This window comes from Haliotis rufescens, unplaced genomic scaffold (genome assembly GCF_023055435.1).
Source record: "Haliotis rufescens isolate VD_foot unplaced genomic scaffold, xgHalRufe1.0.p SCAF_1, whole genome shotgun sequence".
Lineage (NCBI taxonomy): Eukaryota > Metazoa > Mollusca > Gastropoda > Lepetellida > Haliotidae > Haliotis > Haliotis rufescens.
Genome location: NW_025963779.1, coordinates 79,152,043 through 79,173,845, shown reverse-complemented (window position 1 = coordinate 79,173,845; position 21,803 = coordinate 79,152,043). Strand labels below are relative to the sequence as shown.

Sequence of the window (21,803 nt, the reverse complement as noted above, 5' to 3'; positions counted from 1 at the left end):
AGATTACAGTACCATAGATAGAAACAGTTATATCATTGCTTGTCTTGTTTAATTTTAATGAGCGTGTACAGTCTAAAACTGATGTGTCCAAGTTGACGGGGCCTACGGAAATACTTCGAGTTATCCGAGGTTCGACACAACCGAAAATCATGAATAAAGAATGAATATGCAGGGACCAATCTTTTACATCGACACAAGCGTAATTTCGACACATCAAAGTTCGAAACAACGGTACGTTAGTGTAGCTATACCTTGAACTGAGTTTTATATCTCGCAATTTCTATTCAAATAGTTCAGAACCTTATTAATATATTAAGTGTTCATTATCACACAATAAAGGGTCAGCTTATTTAAATTTGAGCAATATGACGTGTCTACTCACCACCACTGTCACCACGCACTGGGGTACTGAAATACCCATACATCTCAAAATGACCAAAACCAGTGACGAGTACGCCAAAAGGACATGTCGATGAATTACTTTTAATGACAAGGAAGCCAGCGCTGGGTTGAAAGCTTGCTATGGCGAACGTCTGTGATTCTGTTGGCTGATTCGTCCATGTTCCACTAACGTTTACATGTGGAGTACATTGCGAACTGGTAATGATGGTAACATAGCGTCTGTACGACATGGCACTTGTCTGAATGTCTGGTATGAGATAGTCAGTCCCATAGGCATCAATTGTTTGGACAATCGCTTTGAACACATAGGCATGTGCTGACTTGTCGGCTATTTGTAACACAAGTATTGGATGAGAGCTTTTGATGTATGTGGGGTTTGTATCACGAAATTCTTCATCGTAAATCTCTGCTTCATTCAAAAGAATGGACTCAACTCCTGTGAATGTGTCAATGGTGATATTGGTACCATTATATGCTGATGTAATTCGAACGCGGTATTGTTCCATGTTAGGGACCGGGGGCACAATGAACGATGTCCCCCATGTCTCTATTGGGGGAACTTGACTCATAGCTCCATCACAACTTCCAGCATAGCACAACAAAGGAGATCCAGAGAACACTGCAACTGAATGACTGCTCTCTACAACCGTCCCTCCCAGATCGCAGGTGTTGGAAGTACTACTTTGTGAAGAAGCAATCTGGAGGACTTCTCCCTGCAGCAGGGTTATACTCAACTGGCTTCCCCTTCCGTAGATGTTCCCCCTGAAGGTGTAGGAGCAGGTGGAGTTGAGATGGACAGTGACGTTTGTGTTGTTATAGATAGCCACCACCCCGAGTAAAGCGATGTATGGCACTGATGGTACGATGTACTTTGTAGACAGAGACTTCACTGGAAGGACTGGAAATGCATCGGCCACACCCTGGTGAACACGGCGTTGCAGGACACTCAGAGTTACTTCCGTTGTGCAAATAAGCTCCACTGCACGATCCTCCTCCACAGCGACTCCCAGGGTTAACATTCTGTCTGTCGGTAGATGGAACTGTGTGACACTGTTGTTTCCAATAAGCTGGATATGATAATCTGTCCCGTTACTCTCTGTCACAGTGCATCGGCCATCCCGCGTATGTGCAAAAAAAGGAAATGAGCAGTCGCGTAATTATAGGCTTGGAATCGTGCAAAGATGAACCGACTGCCGCTGTACGTTGCTGTACCTGATGTTTGGAAAGGAAAAGAAAGGAAACCATTGATACAAGTAGTACATTGGCCTTCCAGTGTATATACAATAAAAGGGAACTGAGGCACTTTAGTGCCATTTATATAGACTGGGAATTGTGCAAAGATGAACTGGCTCCCGCTCTTCATTGTAAAATTAAAACTCATAAGAAAGGATACCATTCGAATTGATACAAATTCTGTTATTGTGATTTTGTTGCCCGCCTCTAAATTCGAATTCATGTTGATATTGTTATAGCGCAAACCATTTCAATAAGTACTTTAAGACTTGATTTATCCAAAATACCTAATTGTTTCAATATGTTTCAAAAGTGCGCCGAAATTCTATCTCCTTTGTCTGTTTAATATTTAATATATTCACAAACATCCCCTCTAATCATAAGCCCCCTTAGGGCAGGAGCCTTAATCCCGAGCGCTATCTATAAATGTCAATTAACACATCACGTCGCCGGATCTTACGCATGTACCTGCACGTGGGTCACGGATTGTATGGCAAGTCTTGGCGTCGGCTAATTAATCATCCATCATGCAGGTATCGAGACTGTATTACAAATCAACAGATGTTATCAATCATTTAAACTTTTGCTTGTAAACTGTTCAAGATATTAAAAACATCCAGGCACCAAATCATATTCTCTGTCACTGTGCATCGGCCTTTCCCAGGTTTGTGCAATAAAAAGGAAATAATTCGTTAAGTTGTCATGCCAAGAATAAAATGAATCGATTTTTGCTGAACGATGTTGCACCTGATACTTGATTTGAAAGTACCATGACTTTCATGTGTGCTCTCTCAAACCAAATCGGTAGGCAACTTCAGTCAGACATAAAAGATAAAAGACCTTTGGGTAATCAACACTAAAAAACGCCTTGATAATATCTATGGTATTATAAGCAAATGGAAAACACGTAATTTGACTTTGATGGGTAAAATAACAGTTGTTAAGACCTTAATTCTCTCTACCCTTGTACATATTTTTTCCGCTCTCCCAAATCCATCAAAAGCTTTTATTGATCAATTGAATAGAATTCTTTTTAACTTTATTTGGAGTGGCAAAAGAGATAAGATTAAGAGGGATTATTTGAAAAGGAATTATAGTCAAGGTGGATTGAAAATGACTGATATACCCAAATTTATAGCATCTTTAAAAATTTCATGTTTAAAAAGATATTGTGAAAAAAACATTAATTATGACCTTGCTAGTTTTCAGCTGGCTCATATCTACACTTTAGGTGCCAGTTTGCACAAGAATTGGGAAATTGTAAATCCGTTCTGGAAAGATACCCTTATAGCCTGGAGTGACTTTATGCATTCATATGACTTTGAAGTCTTAGAAAAAGCAGAAATTGCTTCCCAACCCATATGGTTAAACCATTATTTTAGAGAACCAGTATTAATTTTTAATGACTGGTTTAAAAAAGGTATAGTTACGATAAAAGACTTGTATGATGAAAACGGATGGATCCCTTTCCCACGTTTACAACAACTTTATGATCTTAAAGAAACTTTTCTCGACTATAACCGTATGTTTTTTAATATTCCAAGAAGTTAGAGACAAAATATTGATACAAATCTACATTCCTCTTCTAATCTCACAGTATCTCCTTGGATTTATGATCTTACACGTTCTATTAAAGGAACAAAAGTGTTTTATAATAAACTGATAGGGAATTCCCTCACTCTCCCTAAATCTTGTTTGAAATGGGAAAATCAGCTGGGATGCTCTTTTCCATGGAATCAAATATTCAGTGTATATTGCCATGGGTTAAGGGACACAAAACTCAGGGATTTCCAGTTTAGATTTATTCATAAAGTAATATTTACTAAACGTGAGTTATTAAGAATGAAACTTATTGATAACGATGAGTATTTTTCATGTTTATATCGAATGTCATGTTGTTAAGAATTTTTGGTCAGATTTCTGTATTTACTTGACTCATATTTTGCATAGAAAAATCCTTATAACTGACAACGAGCTCCTCTTTGGTACCTCTGATGTATTAATTAACCATTTGATTGTAGCTGCTAAAAGATTTATCTTTGTCCAGTGTATTAAGAATGAAAATGTTGACTTTGTTGCTTTTAAGAACACAATAAGAAGTATCTATGACGTTGAATATCATATTGCACGTAGAAATAACGACTTCTCTGACTTTAATGGAGAAATGGGCTTTGTTTACTCAACCTGCAAAATAACTTATTCACTTGATGTTTGCAACATAATTTGATGTACCATAAATACCGCATCTTCTTAATTGTATACATAAATATGCCTTCATCTGTACCATGATGTGGATTATGCCTTCATCTGTACCATGATGTGGATTATGCCTTAGGCCTCCTCTGTACCATATCCTTTTGAGAAGTACCTGTATTCATAAAGCTGTATTGCTTTCCAAGTGCTTATGTATCCTGTGTATATGACTGAATAAAAATTTAAAAAACCCAAAAAGAGAGAGCTACTCTATTACAAACGTGGCGTCGTGTCTCCCGCATCACTAAATAAATGCGTCAACTTCCCATCTGTTGAACTAAACTTTGCTGGAGTTGAATTTTCTTTGAATTATATCTGCACGATGAGATTATATTACCAATTAACAATGTAATGCTTCTAAATTACAGGTTGATCATATGTGAGGAAACATGCGAGAATTAAAGTCAAAAGTAATTGATCCTAGACCATTCTACCTACACAAAACAACCCTTGGTGTTTTGTACGTTGTTGTTTAACACCGCACTCGGCAAATTTCAGCTATATGACGGTGGTCTGTAGATAATCGAGTCTGGATCGGACAACCCAGTGATTGAAATCTTGAGCATCGATCTACACAATTGAGGTACGATGACATACATCAACCAAGTCGCCGAGCCTGACCATCCGATCCCATTAGTCGCCTCTTACGGCCAGCATTGGTTGCTGAAGTGAGTCAAATATTACTCACTATAATGTCGCACATTTTCAATGATAAAGAATATGCATACTTTAAACATTTTCAGAAAGAGAAACCCTGGAAACCCTGGAAAACTCCATGACTTGGTAAGTGCATGTTGTTACGTTGATAAATTCCATAACGTGTTGTTTTGTCTTTTTCATTTATCAAACAGTCCCGCCACACTTGAATTGTTGTCCAGCGGCGTTTGTGTTAGGACACATAATTCTGTACCACAACATGATTTAAATTTACAACTCATAGCGTGCTGTCAAGTGAATTTCTCACCTGCAACCGTATTTGCAGCGAATAACATCCACAGTAGTCTGGGGACAATCATAGCTGTTGATAGTATTCTAACTGCTTTCTGTTAAAAGAAGATACAATGCTACACATTCAGTGGCACTATGTTATCTTCGGAGGCTAATCTACATGCCTGCGATGGTGCATTGGTTAACATTAATGATTCCAATATTTCCTTTAATGCATTATTAGATCATATTCCAAGTACACATACACAGAGTTCTTGGGGAGTATTGGCTTGCCGAAACAGGACACTAAGTTTTATCTTGTGTTCTTTTTATGCTTAAACGTCACACCATGCTGATTTGAAAATCATTGTGGGCCTCGTAGAGTTTCAGAATGTTATGATAGGCCATAACCCTACCTTGAACTACTTTATGTTTTTGCTTTTTTCTCTTTCGAAGTTTATATACTTAATAATTTTATTTGACTGATATAAGATTGTGTTGTCTTTGTGTAATTATGCCATTTTAAAACAAAGTTCCGTGAACTTTTAATGACAGTTGGATAGATGCATTCATTTTGCTGACACTCCAATAGTTTGAGTATGGGTATTAAATCGTCCAATAGTTTTCCTATGAAAGGTTCCCCCTCCCATAGTTAAACAAGAGCCCACAACGGCCTCGAACAAGCTTCACGTGCGAAAATAATCGCGAGATGTCTCCTATGCGTAGTGTCGGTACACGTCCATATGCATCTTTAATCTGATTTCATATGCATGCATGAAGAACTACTGTTTGAAGACAAATGTCTCACATTGCATTGAATATTATGTGGCAGTAGATAGTATTGCAGGTTTATTGGTAGTAATGGTCAGTGGCAGTTAATGAGTGAGGAATTCGAATGAGTGAGAATACCGAATTCTCACCCACGTGACAGATATGGTTGTTCGGTTTGTGATGTGACAGTTTCTGGAAGGCTGGTTGAATCTATGTAAAATAACACGAGGACGATTCGATGCCCTTTGCGAACTGAGTAATATATTTGCCTTGTGCGACAGGATACCTATCTGAAAACAACGGGTTCCTGAAACCTTCCAACAATATTTCAATTTCAAGAACGGAGCACCTGTCTCTTTCAAGACACTCGACAGTGATCTAGGTCCTGACATTCTTGAGTGCACTTACATTATTTCTAGGGCCTCTTACTTATTGCTGCTGTCACCTATTTCACCCACTGAATTGCCTTTTGCGAGTGTAAACCTAATATTCCGTGTTTCAAAATAATTTGCATAATAATAAATAATAAATCACCTTGCAACAACATGCAAATGTAGAAAATAAGTACCCGTCCTTTTAATAATAAATAAAATGCAAAGTTGTAGATTAAGAAGCGAAGCTCATGCACACATATTTAACTGTATTAGAATGTGTATTAGATTTTAAAATGTGTAGAAAATAAACCTAAGATTACATGTTTGAGTTTTGAACATTCGGTTGGTATCATAAGTAATATTCTATGCTCACAATTTAAGAACGTGACGAGAGACAACATTAATCAAAGATATAACTATCACACTTTGACATGTCAACTACTTTTGAGGTGTTATTTTTAGGAATTACAAGAAACACTAAATCTATTGTATAGAAATGGTTTTCCAAGCACGTGAGTAAAATTGGATTAAACGCCACCTTTTATTGTAATTTGAATAGTGTCATGGAGTGTCAGGTCATCGTGGGAAGAAAGCCCGAAGTGTTGCAGTATATCGTTCCCGATAATGTTCACATACCGTACAGTCGAACTGTAGAGGACTGAAGGCTAATGTAAGAATATATTTGTCCAGGATTTTAATCCATCAACATTCCGTCTACATCTAAAGGAGACAGATAATTTTAACTTATGTTCGTCCATTGCATTCCGTCCTTTTTCTCGGCCGGGTGATAGGGCCACTGTGGAGATCTTCAATCAGTGCGAGACAGGATGTTATCCACAGGCCTGTTATACTTGAAAAGAAACTCCAAACCTTTGCAGTGCGAATTACTTTGCATGTTGCATTTACATATTGCTCTCTCTATATACTGCATTCTTCAGATCTTCAGCAGCCTGAACTTCAAACACTGTACGACTAAGCCCTGTGTAATCATTGGTGATTCAAATGGCCACGACCCACACTGGGGTGGTACAAGCACTAATACTAAAAGTAAAATGCTTGAGGATTCACTAGAATATCATACATGGAACGACTGCAAATGGTTATGTACCCTCATGAAATCAATCACATAATAAAGGCGATAAGCCATCGGTCATGTTATATGACAGTGAATTTTATTGTAAACACTGATTGTAACTGCATTACATTGTTTATGTTGATATTCAGTGGTTGTTCTTTGCATTATATTTGTACGATTAGCTGTCAGGAATGTAGTACCGTTTAGTGTAAGCAGTGGTCAGAAAGTTATTATATTTAGAATTATCTGGAAACTTCTGAAATAGCATGGATGGACGTCAAGTGTTATAGAAACATGTGGAATATTCTCGATGTTCAAATGACACAAGCCTGGTCTGGCACTGTGTGGAAAGTGCTGGACGCTGGTCAGATCATACAAGTGGAGCAGGCGCACTCCTGTCTCATGTCACATTACAACAAGACACGCTTTCTTGTCAAGATCACTTATCACCCCGGATTCCAAGCCTGGGCCAATCCTGGAAGTTTGACCACTGTTGCTGCGAGGTGATTATTATTCTTGTCAGTCATTTCCACTGCTCTCACTACCCGTGAATATCCGGGGTAGAATAGGTCTTCAGCAACCTATGCTTGCCGTAAAAGGCGACTAACGGGACCGGGTGGTCAGGCTCGGTGCACGGTTGAAACATGTCATCGATCCCAATTGCGTGGATCGATGCTCGTGATATCATTCACTGGACAACAACCAACAACCACTGCTCTCACATGTCATACTGCCTTTGAATATTGTACGACTACTCTGTTGTGTGCTGCCATTGTAATTGCTGTGCAGTAATTTGTATTGATTTGTAAACCTAGTTGATTTTGTAATAAATTGTTGATCGTATACCATTTGTTAATTGTTTGTTCGTTTTTCGTACAGATTCCTGTTTTAACATATTGTTTCAATTTGGGAATCGACACGTAACAGAAATCGGGGGCGTGTCTAATATTGTGTGAAGCCAACAATCACTATCACTATGGTATTTAATGTAGGTGAGCTTGTTAGCCAACCTTTTATTGAACAAGTCTCTGTGCTCAAAAGCACTGAACTGGTCAAACTGGCCAAACATTACAAACCTGACATATAATCGGGTATGCTTAAGGTTGATGTCAAGGAAATTTTGATAACTTACCTGGTTGAGGAAAATATTTTGGATGAAGATGCTTTAGCCTTGCTTGAAGAAACAAGTGATATAAACAAATAATTTAGGAGACCAATTTTCGAAGTCAGCCTTTACAAGTATCTCTTAGATAAGCGTGCAGACCTTCATTCATGCAACTTAAGCAGTTTCTGAGAAAACTTGTCCCCATTGCACACAGTATGTTTAAAAGTAAAAAAACATTTTCAGGACCAATTTTCGAATTCAGTCTTGACAAGTATCTCTTAGATAAGCATGCAGTTTCATTCATACGGAAGCCTATTAGGGACATTTGTTTTTTTGTGAGTTTTCTTTTCTTGAAATTTCAAGATACAAAGTTGATATCACGAGATACACACTTAGTTGAAATTGCAAGATAATGATCTTGAAATTTTGAGATTTTAACTTGAGTTTTAAACTTAGTATCTTGAAATTTCAAATTGACCTCGTTTTATTTGTTTTCATTGGATAACTGCGTGACCTCAGTCACACCGGAATAATTTTTTTCATTCATGAAAAAATCGCGAGACTTCATTCACTTTTGCAACTATGCCTGGAAGGCAGAACTGAAGGAATCTCATGAAAGCGAGAGACATTCACAAACACTTTATTAAAACCAAACACGATTGTCACACGCATCAAATTCGCTTTGCATTCTATATTAGAGTTACCACAGGCATTATATATAATCGAGCTATATCCATTTGCAATGTACGACTACCGATAAATCAAGGCTGGGTCCGTATGAGCGTGATCCAACCGACCACTTTCGCAACTTTCCATTTGATTTAACGTTAAAGGTTAAGCGTGGTGAAATGAAATCAGTTTAAACTTTCTGGACAGTAGAATTCCTTTTCACATTTTAAAACGAGTATTTGTTTACGTAACCATACTGGTAGGCGGCTTATGTTTTGTCCTAAAAGTAGAAACAAAATCAGAAAAATATGAACACCTCAGAAATGATGGCTTTCATAGTTGTAATGCTACCTCACTTGTCAGCTAGTTCCTTATCGACTTTTTAAAAAAAATCTTGAAACTCTAAAATGTCAAGCACTTAACCAAAGAGTATTCAAGGAATGGCAAATGTGATTTTTTGCAAATACAATTTTTGGGGCAATTCATGTTTCATGATGGAAGGATCACTTTTATTCACATCAGCTGATATTGTGATTGCATTCAAGGGAAAAGGGGTTTGCAGCTGTACATATCTGCACAAAATAAACCAAATAAGGTGACAAAGTCTTGGGTCGAGACTGACAGGATAGAATCCACCTGACAAGGGTAATAATGTATACAGGGGAATTTATTGTCACTCCACCCAAAAGGCTGAGACATATGGAACATGATATGGACCAACACCAACTGGATGTTCAGACACCCATAAAATAATCAAGGATGTTAGATCCAAGGCTGGTGATGATCTGCATTTATTTTGATTCTTGTACATCACACTGACTGATGACAACAGTTCACAATGGTTCATGTTCCTTTAGGAACATGCATGAGCGTCACTGTCACACACCTGAGCATACTACAACAAACCTGGAAAGTCCTGCCAGACTAATTTATTATTATTGCATTAGTGAGAACCCAGAAGAAATTACATACGATAGGATATTTTCCATTTACTTATTCTCCAACAGAGCAGTAGTGCAAGAATTGCGAATGTCCCCCATTCCTTTTTCAAAAGATAACATTCTCTTATGAACATAAGGCTAACTCACCAGCTTAAGGGACACCCCGGTTCTTGCGATTTTACAACAACAAAATCATGTACTGTTACAAGAAATTAATGTATCATATTCATATTACAATTAAATTTTAGAATTGTTTTGTTTTGAAACAAACCACTTAACAAGATATCCATATGAGTTTTGTATGTATGTATATGTTAAGGATCTTATCTATTTATATATTATTCATGGAATACTAAAATTAACATCAAATAGTTACTTGTTCACATAATTAATGTTCATGTAAAAGATAATAATTGTTGAATAATATATAATATATATAATAATAAAAATATCGAATTATAACCTGTTAAAATTAAGATATCGGAGATATTATTATTGAAAACAATTTGCACAAATATAACGATTTAAAAAGGTTCCTAGCATGAAACCCAAACCATCTGCAATAACGTAATTCATGTAAGTTCAAGAAAATTTATAAATTTTGTGTTCGCTTTGGACTTATCCTTGGTAAGATTGAAATCATCAGGATATTTTTATATAGCAATGTGTAGTTTTCTACCAGGAATAGATTCGTAAAATATTTCTTCAATTGGCTTAATGAAAAACCGACTGTTTGAAATCGTCCATCCTCCTTACAGCGCCTTATGCTAAAAACAATTCAGCAGGCTTAAGGTTAACTATATACCTGGAACTTGATTTAGCACCGCCAAAAATTAAATGACATAGAATGATGAGTTTTAAAAATGAGTACGTTGTAGCCAAATATTATATACTATGACCCTTGCCCATACCATTGCCACTACCGCTGTTGTGATAACACGGAAAACACTATGGTTTGATATTTCAATTTGTATTGAACAAGACGTTTCCTTGATGTACACTATATTTGAGCATGTTTGGCACTTGGAGATCTTATTTTTATAATATGATATCACATTATGACTCGTACTTTTGAGTCTTCAATATGGGCGGATTCACTGATAACTACACATCCTATAATATGTGACTAATGTTCGCATTTTTAGACTGGTTTTAGTCTCCCGTGAATCTTGCTGGCTTATTCTTGCCGGGGACTTACGGGCAATAAGTGAGACTCTCGTTTGGCAAAAGAAACAATGTGATACACGTCATATATACTAGTGGTGTGGCGGACCTTGTTATTTCACAGTTTTGGGTGCTTCGGTATCTAATCACGGCGCACCCTGACAAAAAAGCAAGTCAACCCGATACAATAAATAAACTGCAAAATCATCTTCCTTCTTTGTAAGGGGATGACATGGATACCGCTTACCACTGATGTATACGTCTATTTCAAATGAACTTTTAGAGCGTGACATGCCAAAGTCACATGAGGTAACGCAGACCACACGTTACATTATTCACACCGAGAATATCTGATTACGTACTTGTGCATTATCGTGATATAACGGTTGAGTTTCCTCTTTAACTTGTAACTATGTCATGATGTTCGTTTCGTGATAGATGAAAAACCTGTTTGACGATGTTCAGGGGTATTAGCAATGGAAACGAATAAACACCCATATACAGTTTTGCCATATAAAATTTGATGTTCATATGTTAACTGGAAATCCGCACAAATGTTTTACTTTATTTCACCGTAGCTTTTATTTCAGCCAGGTAGTGTATTTTTTTAAATTCAAGTGAACTTAAGTTATGACCTGTTTTACTGGCGCCCGGCATACTTGTAATGGGGCTCAACATATATATTACATTTTGACTTTGACTTGTCCTTGGGACTTTGACCATACTGAAAGCTGAAACTTCCTATGAGCATAACTCACAAAGTGTTTTTCAAAATGTAATGGAATTCGGTGTATGTGTAGTTAATAGTGGGGATCATCATACATGTATATCTTCTGTTTTTCACTACATTTTCAAGTTTGACTACGCTCTTTAATGCTCTCAAACTGCACTACCCCATAATGTGGACATAATAAACTCAGAAACCACTGGACCAATGAAATTGAAGTTTGTATGCTGATTCCCTCCAATGATGACACACATTTGTTCTAGAGGTTCGAATCCGATTTTTAATATGGCAGCCCCGATGACCATATTGAAAAACCTCCAACATTTTTGTACAAAATTGTATGGAATTTGGTATACGTTTAGGTTTCTTCTTTGATAGGCAGCAAGACTGTCATCAACTTGAGCAGCAAAAACCTCAACAAGCAACAGATTGCTGTCCTTTCCAAAGGGCTACAATTCTCACCAACCAACATCCGGACCAACAACGATGAATTCATAGCCAACATGGAGAAGGGATTACAACAAACGGGCCCCAGGAAGTAATGTTGACTTCCTACGACACCAGATTGCCAACATCCTGAACAAATGTCAGCCCCAGAAACCCAACCTAACTCTTTATGAAAGGAAAAGTCTAAACAACCTAAAATCTGACAACACCACTACCATCGCCCCAGCAGACAAAGGCAAGGCAACTGTCATGATGGAAACCACCCACTTCAACACCTTAACCGACAACATCCTCAATGATCAATCCACCTATAAGCAGCTAAAGAAAGACCCCACCAACAGCCTACAGAAAGAGCACAAGACCTTACTCAACCAACTTCGGGACAGCAATGAAATCGGCCCCATCCGCCACAAAAAGACTCATCACCCCTCACCCTAAGCCACCTTATGCCCGGGCTACCATAAAAATCAACAAAGGCCCTGTCAAAGCCCGTCTCCTAGTCTGTTCCAGAGACACTGTTCACTAAAATACGGCCCGGCACCTTGCCCGCCTTCTCGCACTTCTTAGTAAGACTGCCAAGTCCTTTGTGGCAGACTCGTCAGAATTCTGTAAGAAGAATCTCGACATCCCCCAGCAAGGACGTTGTCGACCTGTTCACGAATGTACCCCGGGACGAGGCAATGGAAATCATCAGAATCTGCGTTGAGGAAATCCTCCCATCCCTAGACACCCGCCTAACAACTGACAGCATCATCCGACTCATACACTCCTGTATCAGCTCAGCATACTTTACCTGGAGAGATAACGTCTATCAACAAACCCCCGGCCTCCCAATGGGATCCCCACTATCACCCTTGGTCACCGATATATTTATGACCCACCTTGAAGACAAAGCCCTGGAAACATCCCCAATAACTTTGCTGGTTCCGCAAAGTTGATGACACCTTTGTCATCCTAAATCTCAACAATGACCCCAGAACTCTATTGGACCACCTGAATTTCCAAAACCCACGAATGCAGTTCACCATGGAGCTCCCCTTCCTTGATATACTCGTACAAAAGATAATAACGACAAACTCCAGACCACTGTTTATCGGAAACCTACCCACACAGATCAATACATACACTATGCCTCCAACCATCCACCTCAAGTCAAGAAAGGAATTGTTTCAACCCTATCAAGACGACCTCACAACATCCACAAAGCAACATCTAACTAATGAAATAAGCCACCTCAAACAAGTATTTACACAGGATAACCTCTATCCTGAGCAACTAGTACAACAGACGATAAAGAACATCACCAAGAAATATCAGAAATCCCCATGTCCACAGTCTGCACCCTTTGTGATCAGTCTCCCCTACTTTGGAACAGTTGGCCACAAAATCCAGAGACTCTTAAAGAAACAGGCCAACATTGATGTAGTTTTCAAGAGAAGTCATACCATTCAGAACACAATTATAGCCACAGGGAAACCACCATTAAGCCACAAAATAGAACCATCAGGAGCAGTGTACCACATTCCATGCAATTGTGGCCAAGGTTACATAGGAGAACCCAAACCACAGCATTCAGTAGGAGAGAGTCACAGCCCTCACCACCAACCTCAAAGACTTCAAGATCAGGAAACTACAAGAAGCCATCAACATCAAAAGACTCCAGCCGTCAATCAACCGTGACCAAGGCTATAACATACCCCCGGCATACCATCAACTCATCAAAGACCCCAATCAGCCATAATCCCGTTGTTTATATTACTGGCTTCATCCTTTGTTTATGTCACTGATTTCACCGATGATTGTCATCACTACCCTTGTGTGTACATACAGGCGTCTCTACTCCAGTATAACAATATCTACTCTACTGTATAAACATTGCCTCCTACTTGTATATATACTTGCCAACCACACTCTGTATATCACTTGCTTGATAACGGTGTTAGAACCTACACCGAAACGTTGCTCTTAATTGTAATAAAGAAGTTGTTCATCCATAAATTCTTACCCTTACTACGTTTAAGTTGTTCTGGGACTGAACATATTTGTTCCATTTTTTGCCAAACCATTATATGTTTATCTTGTTTGGACCATGGCGGTTCATTAAATAGCTGCTTAACATCACAAGATTGATAATACAGTAGTCTATTTATAATTGAATGAAAACATGTGTCACGCACCGCTGCACCTTTGCGCTGGTAGTTTTAAGCCACGTACCAAACTAGAATGGAATCCGATTAGAGGGCATGTAATTACAGCACTTTTACTTGGACATTTATATACTTTCTACGAATGCTATGATTGTCTATTCTCTCGGGACTGCAAATTGATGTTCGCAACAAAATCGCAATCATTTTTGCACTATATTTGCCCTTCAATGAATTGGTTATGACATGTCTCATTTGGTCTGCTAAAGCTAGTTTTTAAAATTCGCAATATATTGTTGTTCAGTGTTATTTTAAGCTCATATCATTTGTCAGAAATATTACCACAATAATAACAGGGAGATTGTTTTATGAAAGCTTATATGACGGGAACAGATCAAAACGCCAGACGTTAAACCGGTCACAAACACCATAGTCAAAGCGTCCACACAGAATAGCCAAAATGGTCACAGACCCTAGTCGAAACAGCCACATAAAAAGTGATATGTTAGTTGTTCAGTTCTTTTTTAATTTAAATCCTGAAATGCATGATACATTGATAGATTACATATTGCATAAATAAATGGTGTGTGTATGGTATGTTTCTTATGGCAGTATGACTTGCAAATGTCATTTTACACACTTCCAAGATTGACATCAATCACTCATATATAATTTTAATCATGTACATGAGAAAACTGTTCACCCATTATCATCAAATCATGTACATGAGAAAACTGTTCACCTATTATCATCAAATCATGTACATGAGAAAACTGTTCATCTATTATCATCAAATCATGTACATGAGAAAACTGTTCACCTATTACCATCAAATCATGTACATGAGAAAACTGTTCATCTATTATCATCAAATCATGTACATGAGAAAACTGTTCATCTATTATCATCAAATCATGTACATGAGAAAACTGTTCACCTATTATCATCAAATCATGTACATGAGAAAACTGTTCACCTATTATCATCAAATCATGTACATGAGAAAACTGTTCACCTATTATCATCAAATCATGTACATGAGAAAACTGTTCACCTATTATCATCAAATCATGTACATGAGAAAACTGTTCACCTATTATCATCAAATCATGTACATGAGAAAACTGTTCACCTATTATCATCAAATCATGTACATGAGAAAACTGTTCACCTATTATCATCAAATAATGTACATGAGAAAACTGTTCACTTATTATTATCAAATAACAGTTAGACACTAATTGAACAGAGTTCACCCCCAGAAGAGGGTTCACTTTAATGACACAGACTATACCAAGGGATTAAGTGATCCGTGTCTCTTAATCCCCTATCATACACTATAACAACATTTGGGAAGAGGGCACAATGAGGTTAAACATTAATGATACTGATACTGTAAATCTGCCTTTGTTTGATGTGTACACCAAGAACAGGAACTCCTCCACAAGATCAGGGGTCTAGCTGCTATTGTGAAAAGACAAATGTCTCACCTGGTCACAGACGCAAGGACTAATTGTGGTTGTGTCCTATGGATAAAACTTTCATATCATTTGATTAAAAGGGACAAAGATATATTGTAAGGATGTGAGTACATTCGCCATGAGGGATCTCCTTATTGTGCTTACAGCATGTTTGCTTGTTTGGAAGTTGATATTTTAAAACATAGAGATAGCTTTGATGTAATATTGGTTGGAGATTTTAATGCCAGTACCAAGGATATGAGTGATATCGTTTATTTTGAAAGTGTTATGTCAAAACACCTGGGTATACCAAATGATATAATCGATGAAGTAAATGACACTGATTGCTTATCTGACCTAGGCATTTCAGACACAAGGTGTTCTAGTGATTCTGGTTGAGTGAATAATCATGGACATAAACTCACATACATGTGTAAAAATAACTCACTGTTTATAGCAAATGGCAGAGTTGGTCAAGATACGGGTGTATGGAAAATACATGTAAAAATTGCAGTGGCATTGATTATACCGTCTCTTCTCTAGGCACTTCAAATTTCAGATTCAGATGTTTCAGATTTTGAAGTTGAAAAATTTGATCCTATTTTATCTGATGCCCAATGCGCTCTGAAATTGCTTTTAAAATGTGAATCAACAAATGTTAACAATATCACGGGTCAAACCCAATCAACAAGGGACATCTGTCAATCAGACTCTGAAATTGACAACACTGACTCCACGGGAATTCTGAGACGCTGGGATAAGAGGCATGCTGACGATTTTGTACAATCAAAAACAGTGATATTTCTTGTATGATGTCTCCCATTGATTCCTTGGTGCCCGGTGATATTTGTAATGACGATGTAAACCTCATTGGACATAATATTAACAACGTTTTCTAACTCACAGCAAAATCAGCATTTGGCCTGAAGCGTGTCAATCATCTACCGACGTAGACCCGGATCTGAGCCCTGGTTCGGAGGCCAATGTGACATCAGTAGGGGACGGTATCACCAGGCACAACGGAATTTTAATCAACATAAAAGTTTACAAAACAAAACTTTTATAAAGTAGTCGACGTTATAAAAAACAACCTTCTCAAATTCTATAATAGTCACCACTTTAAAATGCAAAACAATATTTCTAATTTACGGATAAAAGACACCCGTTCATTTTGGAAAATGTTACGTCAAAAAGATAATGATGCATATTTGCCACCTATCGATACACTCTTTGATTATTTCAAAAACCTAAATGCAGATAATGTAGACTCCATCCCTGATGATTCGACTGATTTTGATATTTCTTTTGATGACAATAATTGTAATGATATTTAAAACACTGATATAAGCGAACAAGAAATTGAATGCGCCATCAAACTACTAAAGAATAACAAGGCATGTGGCCAGGATAACATTATCAATCAATATATCAAAGCAAACACTTTTACCCTTGTATACCAGACTGTTTAATCTTATATTTCACACTTGGATGTTTCCCGAACAAAGGTTAAACTGAATTATTCGTCCGATCTACAAAGGAAGGGAAGTACAGATGAGCTGGAAACTTTCGGCCCATCTTATAAGTTGCCTCGGAAAAGTGTTTACCTCAGTTATTAATTAAAAGTTTAAACGATTATTTTGAAAGTAATAATATTCTGTCAGAATCACAAGCGGGTTTTAGACATGAATACTCCACAAATGATCATATTTTGCCCTGTGTGCAATTATTGATTTACTAAAAAAATAGAATGAAAAAAATGTTTTGTGGTTTCGTTAATTTCCAAAAAGCTTTTGACAATGTTTGGCGTATAGGTTTATGGAAAGCAATATTAGCATAAGGTATTGATGGAAATCTTATTCGTATTATTGTTAATATGTACGATGGCATTAAATCATGTGTGTGTTCAAACGGTGTATATTCAAAACAATTCCCTTGTCTTATTTGTGTCCGTCAAGGAGAAAATTGTTTTCATTGTTTCAAAATAATCTGGAACCGTTTTTATAGTCTCAAAACTGCCCTAGTGTTTCTATTCAATCTCAGTCACTTAATAGTCTGTTAGATCTCTTCGTTGTTTTGTTCGCATTACTATATGCAGATGATACAATTTTGTTAGCTTTTAATCATCAAAATTTACAAAATATGTTTGATATTTTTTCACTTTACTGCAAAAAATGGAGATTGCATATTAATACTAGTAAAACAAAAATTATGTTTTTTGGTGGTACAAAAAGAGTCAAGAGTAAACGTACATTATTAAATGGCTCACCAATCGAATATGTCATTGATTATAAATATCTTGGAATTCACTATACAAATAAAAACTCTTTCAAAACTTCTATAAAAACAAATTGTGAATCTGCCTCTGAGGCCATATACTTTGAATTACGTATGCTAAAAACCGAAATATGTTTAAATTTAATAAAACCCTTTTTTATTGTAAACAAATAAATGTTATTAAGAAACTCTGTAATTCTGTAATGTCATTATGAAAACTGCAAAAATCTTCCATGTAAACCACCCCGCCATCTTAATATATATTTACTGTTTGCAAATTTGTACCTCATATGCTGAGGATCCCGGCCTGAGCGTAAATAAAATTCTGTTCTGTTGTGTCTGAAATCCTAGCTGGAGGCCAATTCGCCATTTTGTTTCGTTTACAGTGCATTAGTCTATATGGCAATGAAGTGATTTCCGTAATTTTCGGCTTATTGAAGACGCAAAATTGGTATTCTACCATGAATTCAATCAGAGGCTATTATATCACAATAATCCCCCTCTGATTGAAACAGACGGTTTGGCGGCCGCATCACCGCGGAAGCTAATATTCATAGAATAGTACTATTTTCAGTCATTGTCGGTAGGCATATTTAAATAATTATATCTACGATTAGAGGTTACAAAATGCACAGATGCGGTTACTACAATATTCAAAAGATGTGTGGCAATACATTTCGGGCAGAAAACACGATAGAAATCTACAAAGGGAATGTATTTACGTTTTGGAGACAACAGAGAGCTTGGAATTTTGGCGCTTTTCTGTATACGACTGTGACGTCATATCTTTCGCGTCACAATGAGCGATATGACGTCATAATGGTGACGAGCGATGTGAGCGAAAGCCTTGCAAAGCCTGCTTAGTTTTCTTTAGGGATGCCCACCTCATGTTAGCTTACCACGCTGCCGTGTTTATATGCTTTCAATGCCTGTTATATGTTCGAGTGAAGTATTACGGTGTAAACAACCTGCTTGAGTATATACACCGCCATATTTTGTTCGGAATTCCGTAATTCAGATCGATAACCCACTCAAAACACTGTTCTCAACCCATGCCGTTTCACTCAATATATTTGCTGACACCAAAGAGTTCGCGATTTATTTAGTCATGGTAGAATGGAGATAAACATAGTTTTACTGTGTTTTCAATGTAGCGCTGCGCGTTCGGTTCCAAATTCAATTAAGCGCGGTTAACACTACAGGTAACCTAGCTCTACATTGAAAACACAGGGTGTTTATCTCCTACTTGTGTGGACGCGGGGCTGTACTAGTTCATCAAACAAACGTACCAAGTGTCATTCCTTGAAATTACCAACCGAAAAGGCCGATTTAGAGAAGAGGAAAAGGGAAACCGACTGGACAAGCCATTTTGTGATTCCCTGCATTTTGAGGCTTCTGTCTATTAGAGAGATCCACACAAACCCGGTCCGGACTAGTACAATCAGCCACACACATACACATGCATGCACGTCGCTATATAAGTGCAATAATCTTGGACGCGACGTTAAACCCCATTTCACCTCACCTCGCCTACCATCGTACAACAATTACAAAGGATCATGCACATTGATCAGATTACATGCCAAGGTTATATATTTGGCACAATTATTGTGTACATAAATTCACATATTCCGTTCATGATCGTGCCTACTTGAAATCCTTGTCTGATTCAGTTGGGATCTCTTATGTTATTCACAAAGCATGCAGGATGAACTTTTCTACATTTTTTAGGATGCCAACTCCAATTCCCCTGATCCCCGAATACTATCTAATTTTCCCTCTGAGTCTCATTTGCCTACCCGTGAAACCAGAATACCAGCTGTCAACACAAATCACAAAAGCATTGAGAAAAGGATGTGATAACAAGTAAAATTACGGAAGATATATCGAAAAAAAATATATTAATAATATATAAATATATAAAGGTAACTTTTGCATACATCTTTAATTGTTTATTATGCTGATGTGTGTCTATTATAAATAATCACAGGTGTATCCAGTTTTTCAAATGAACTGTTGTACCCTCGTTGAGGGAGGGAAGTTTCACAGGTTGTGGATTTCAAAAGGAGAGGGGTTGGGGGGAGGGTGTGGTTTAACCCCCTGAATCCCGCCTCCACCACCGACGATTATTTCAGTCATTTTCTGTCTGAATCGAAGATAATTTATTGTTTGACAAAAACCTGTTATAGGCCAGATAAGTGTGAATTTGGTGTATATTTTGAAAGACATTAAAATGTAACAGAAATGTTTGGTGTGATATTGTCAGTTTTCGTTCCACCTGTAAAGAATCGGAGTAGAATAGGTCTTCAGCACCCCATGCTTGCCGTAAAAGGCGACTGTACTTGTCGTAAGAGGCGACCAACGAGATCAGGTGGTCAGGCTCGCTTACTTGGTTGATGCATGTCATCGTATCCCAATTGCGTTGATCGATGCTCATGATTTCAATCATTGGATTGTCTGGTCCTTCAATTGATTTTTTACAGACCGCCGTCATATAGCTGGAATATTGCTGAGTACGTCGTTAAACAACAAACAAACATTTTTTGTTCACTTTTCTATACTTTACACTTTATTATTGTTTAATAAAATTATTTAATTCTTAATTTGTGTTTCTATCTAATGGACGGTAGTACATATTATATTATCCACGGGGTCAGGACCACCCCTTTTTGAAAACCAAATGTAGTACGGTAAAATTTACTGCGAGAGGATTTTAATAATTTGCCGCCCTCCCCCCTTCAATGATGGTGTATCCAACCGTGTGCATGTAGTGAGCTACATGCATACCACTTATAAGATATACATATTATTATAACTCTTTAAACGGCAGAACAAGATCATTGAGACACCTTTAAGTATGCCTCATATAAAACAGTTATTAAAGCAAAAATGGAATCATACGAGAAGAGTGTGTGTGACGAAGGGATACATGCAGACATTTGTAAAATGCTCGGATAAGTGAATACAACACACCTTTAGTTCGTATAACAAACGTTGGCTCTGCATTTGTGGACGTTGATGTCACCATGGATATTGTAAGTTCCTGACACAAATAAACATACTTACCCGGTAAAGATTATATCCCTCTATATCTTCCCCGAGAGCTCAATGTAACAGAGCAGGTTCTACGAGTGAGCAGCCAGGTAGTGTATTTTTTTAAATTCAAGTGAACTTAAGTTATGACCTGTTTTACTGGCGCCCGGCATACTTGTAATGGGGCTCAACATATATATTACATTTTGACTTTGACTTGTCCTTGGGACTTTGACCATACTGAAAGCTGAAACTTCCTATGAGCATAACTCACAAAGTGTTTTTCAAAATGTAATGGAATTCGGTGTATGTGTAGTTAATAGTGGGGATCATCATACATGTATATCTTCTGTTTTTCACTACATTTTCAAGTTTGACTACGCTCTTTAATGCTCTCAAACTGCACTACCCCATAATGTGGACATAATAAACTCAGAAACCACTGGACCAATGAAATTGAAGTTTGTATGCTGATTCCCTCCAATGATGACACACATTTGTTCTAGAGGTTCGAATCCGATTTTTAATATGGCAGCCCCGATGACCATATTGAAAAATGGGATCCCCACTATCACCCTTGGTCACCGATATATTTATGACCCACCTTGAAGACAAAGCCCTGGAAACATCCCCAATAACTTTGCTGGTTCCGCAAAGTTGATGACACCTTTGTCATCCTAAATCTCAACAATGACCCCAGAACTCTATTGGACCACCTGAATTTCCAAAACCCACGAATGCAGTTCACCATGGAGCTCCCCTTCCTTGATATACTCGTACAAAAGATAATAACGACAAACTCCA

General features: G+C 37.6%; 1 protein-coding gene across 4 annotated transcripts in view; it reads right to left on the bottom strand.

The window, feature by feature from the left end:
* The window catches only part of LOC125371658 (cubilin-like), a 62,340-nt gene extending 41,241 nt beyond the window's left edge, over positions 1 to 21,099 (bottom strand). The window contains exons 1-3 of one of the 4 annotated variants that reach the window (XM_048401656.1): positions 21,033 to 21,099; positions 4,853 to 4,931; positions 383 to 1,614 (exon numbers count right to left, since the gene is read on the bottom strand). In XM_048401656.1, the coding sequence (XP_048257613.1) occupies positions 383 to 1,421 (1,039 nt within the window). In that variant the 5' untranslated portion in view covers positions 1,422 to 1,614; positions 4,853 to 4,931; positions 21,033 to 21,099. The remainder of the gene's footprint in view (positions 1 to 382; positions 1,615 to 4,852; positions 4,932 to 21,032) is intronic. The other 3 variants (XM_048401667.1, XM_048401664.1, XM_048401649.1) reach the window with 3 other exon arrangements.
* Positions 21,100 to 21,803: the final 704 nt, after the last annotated feature.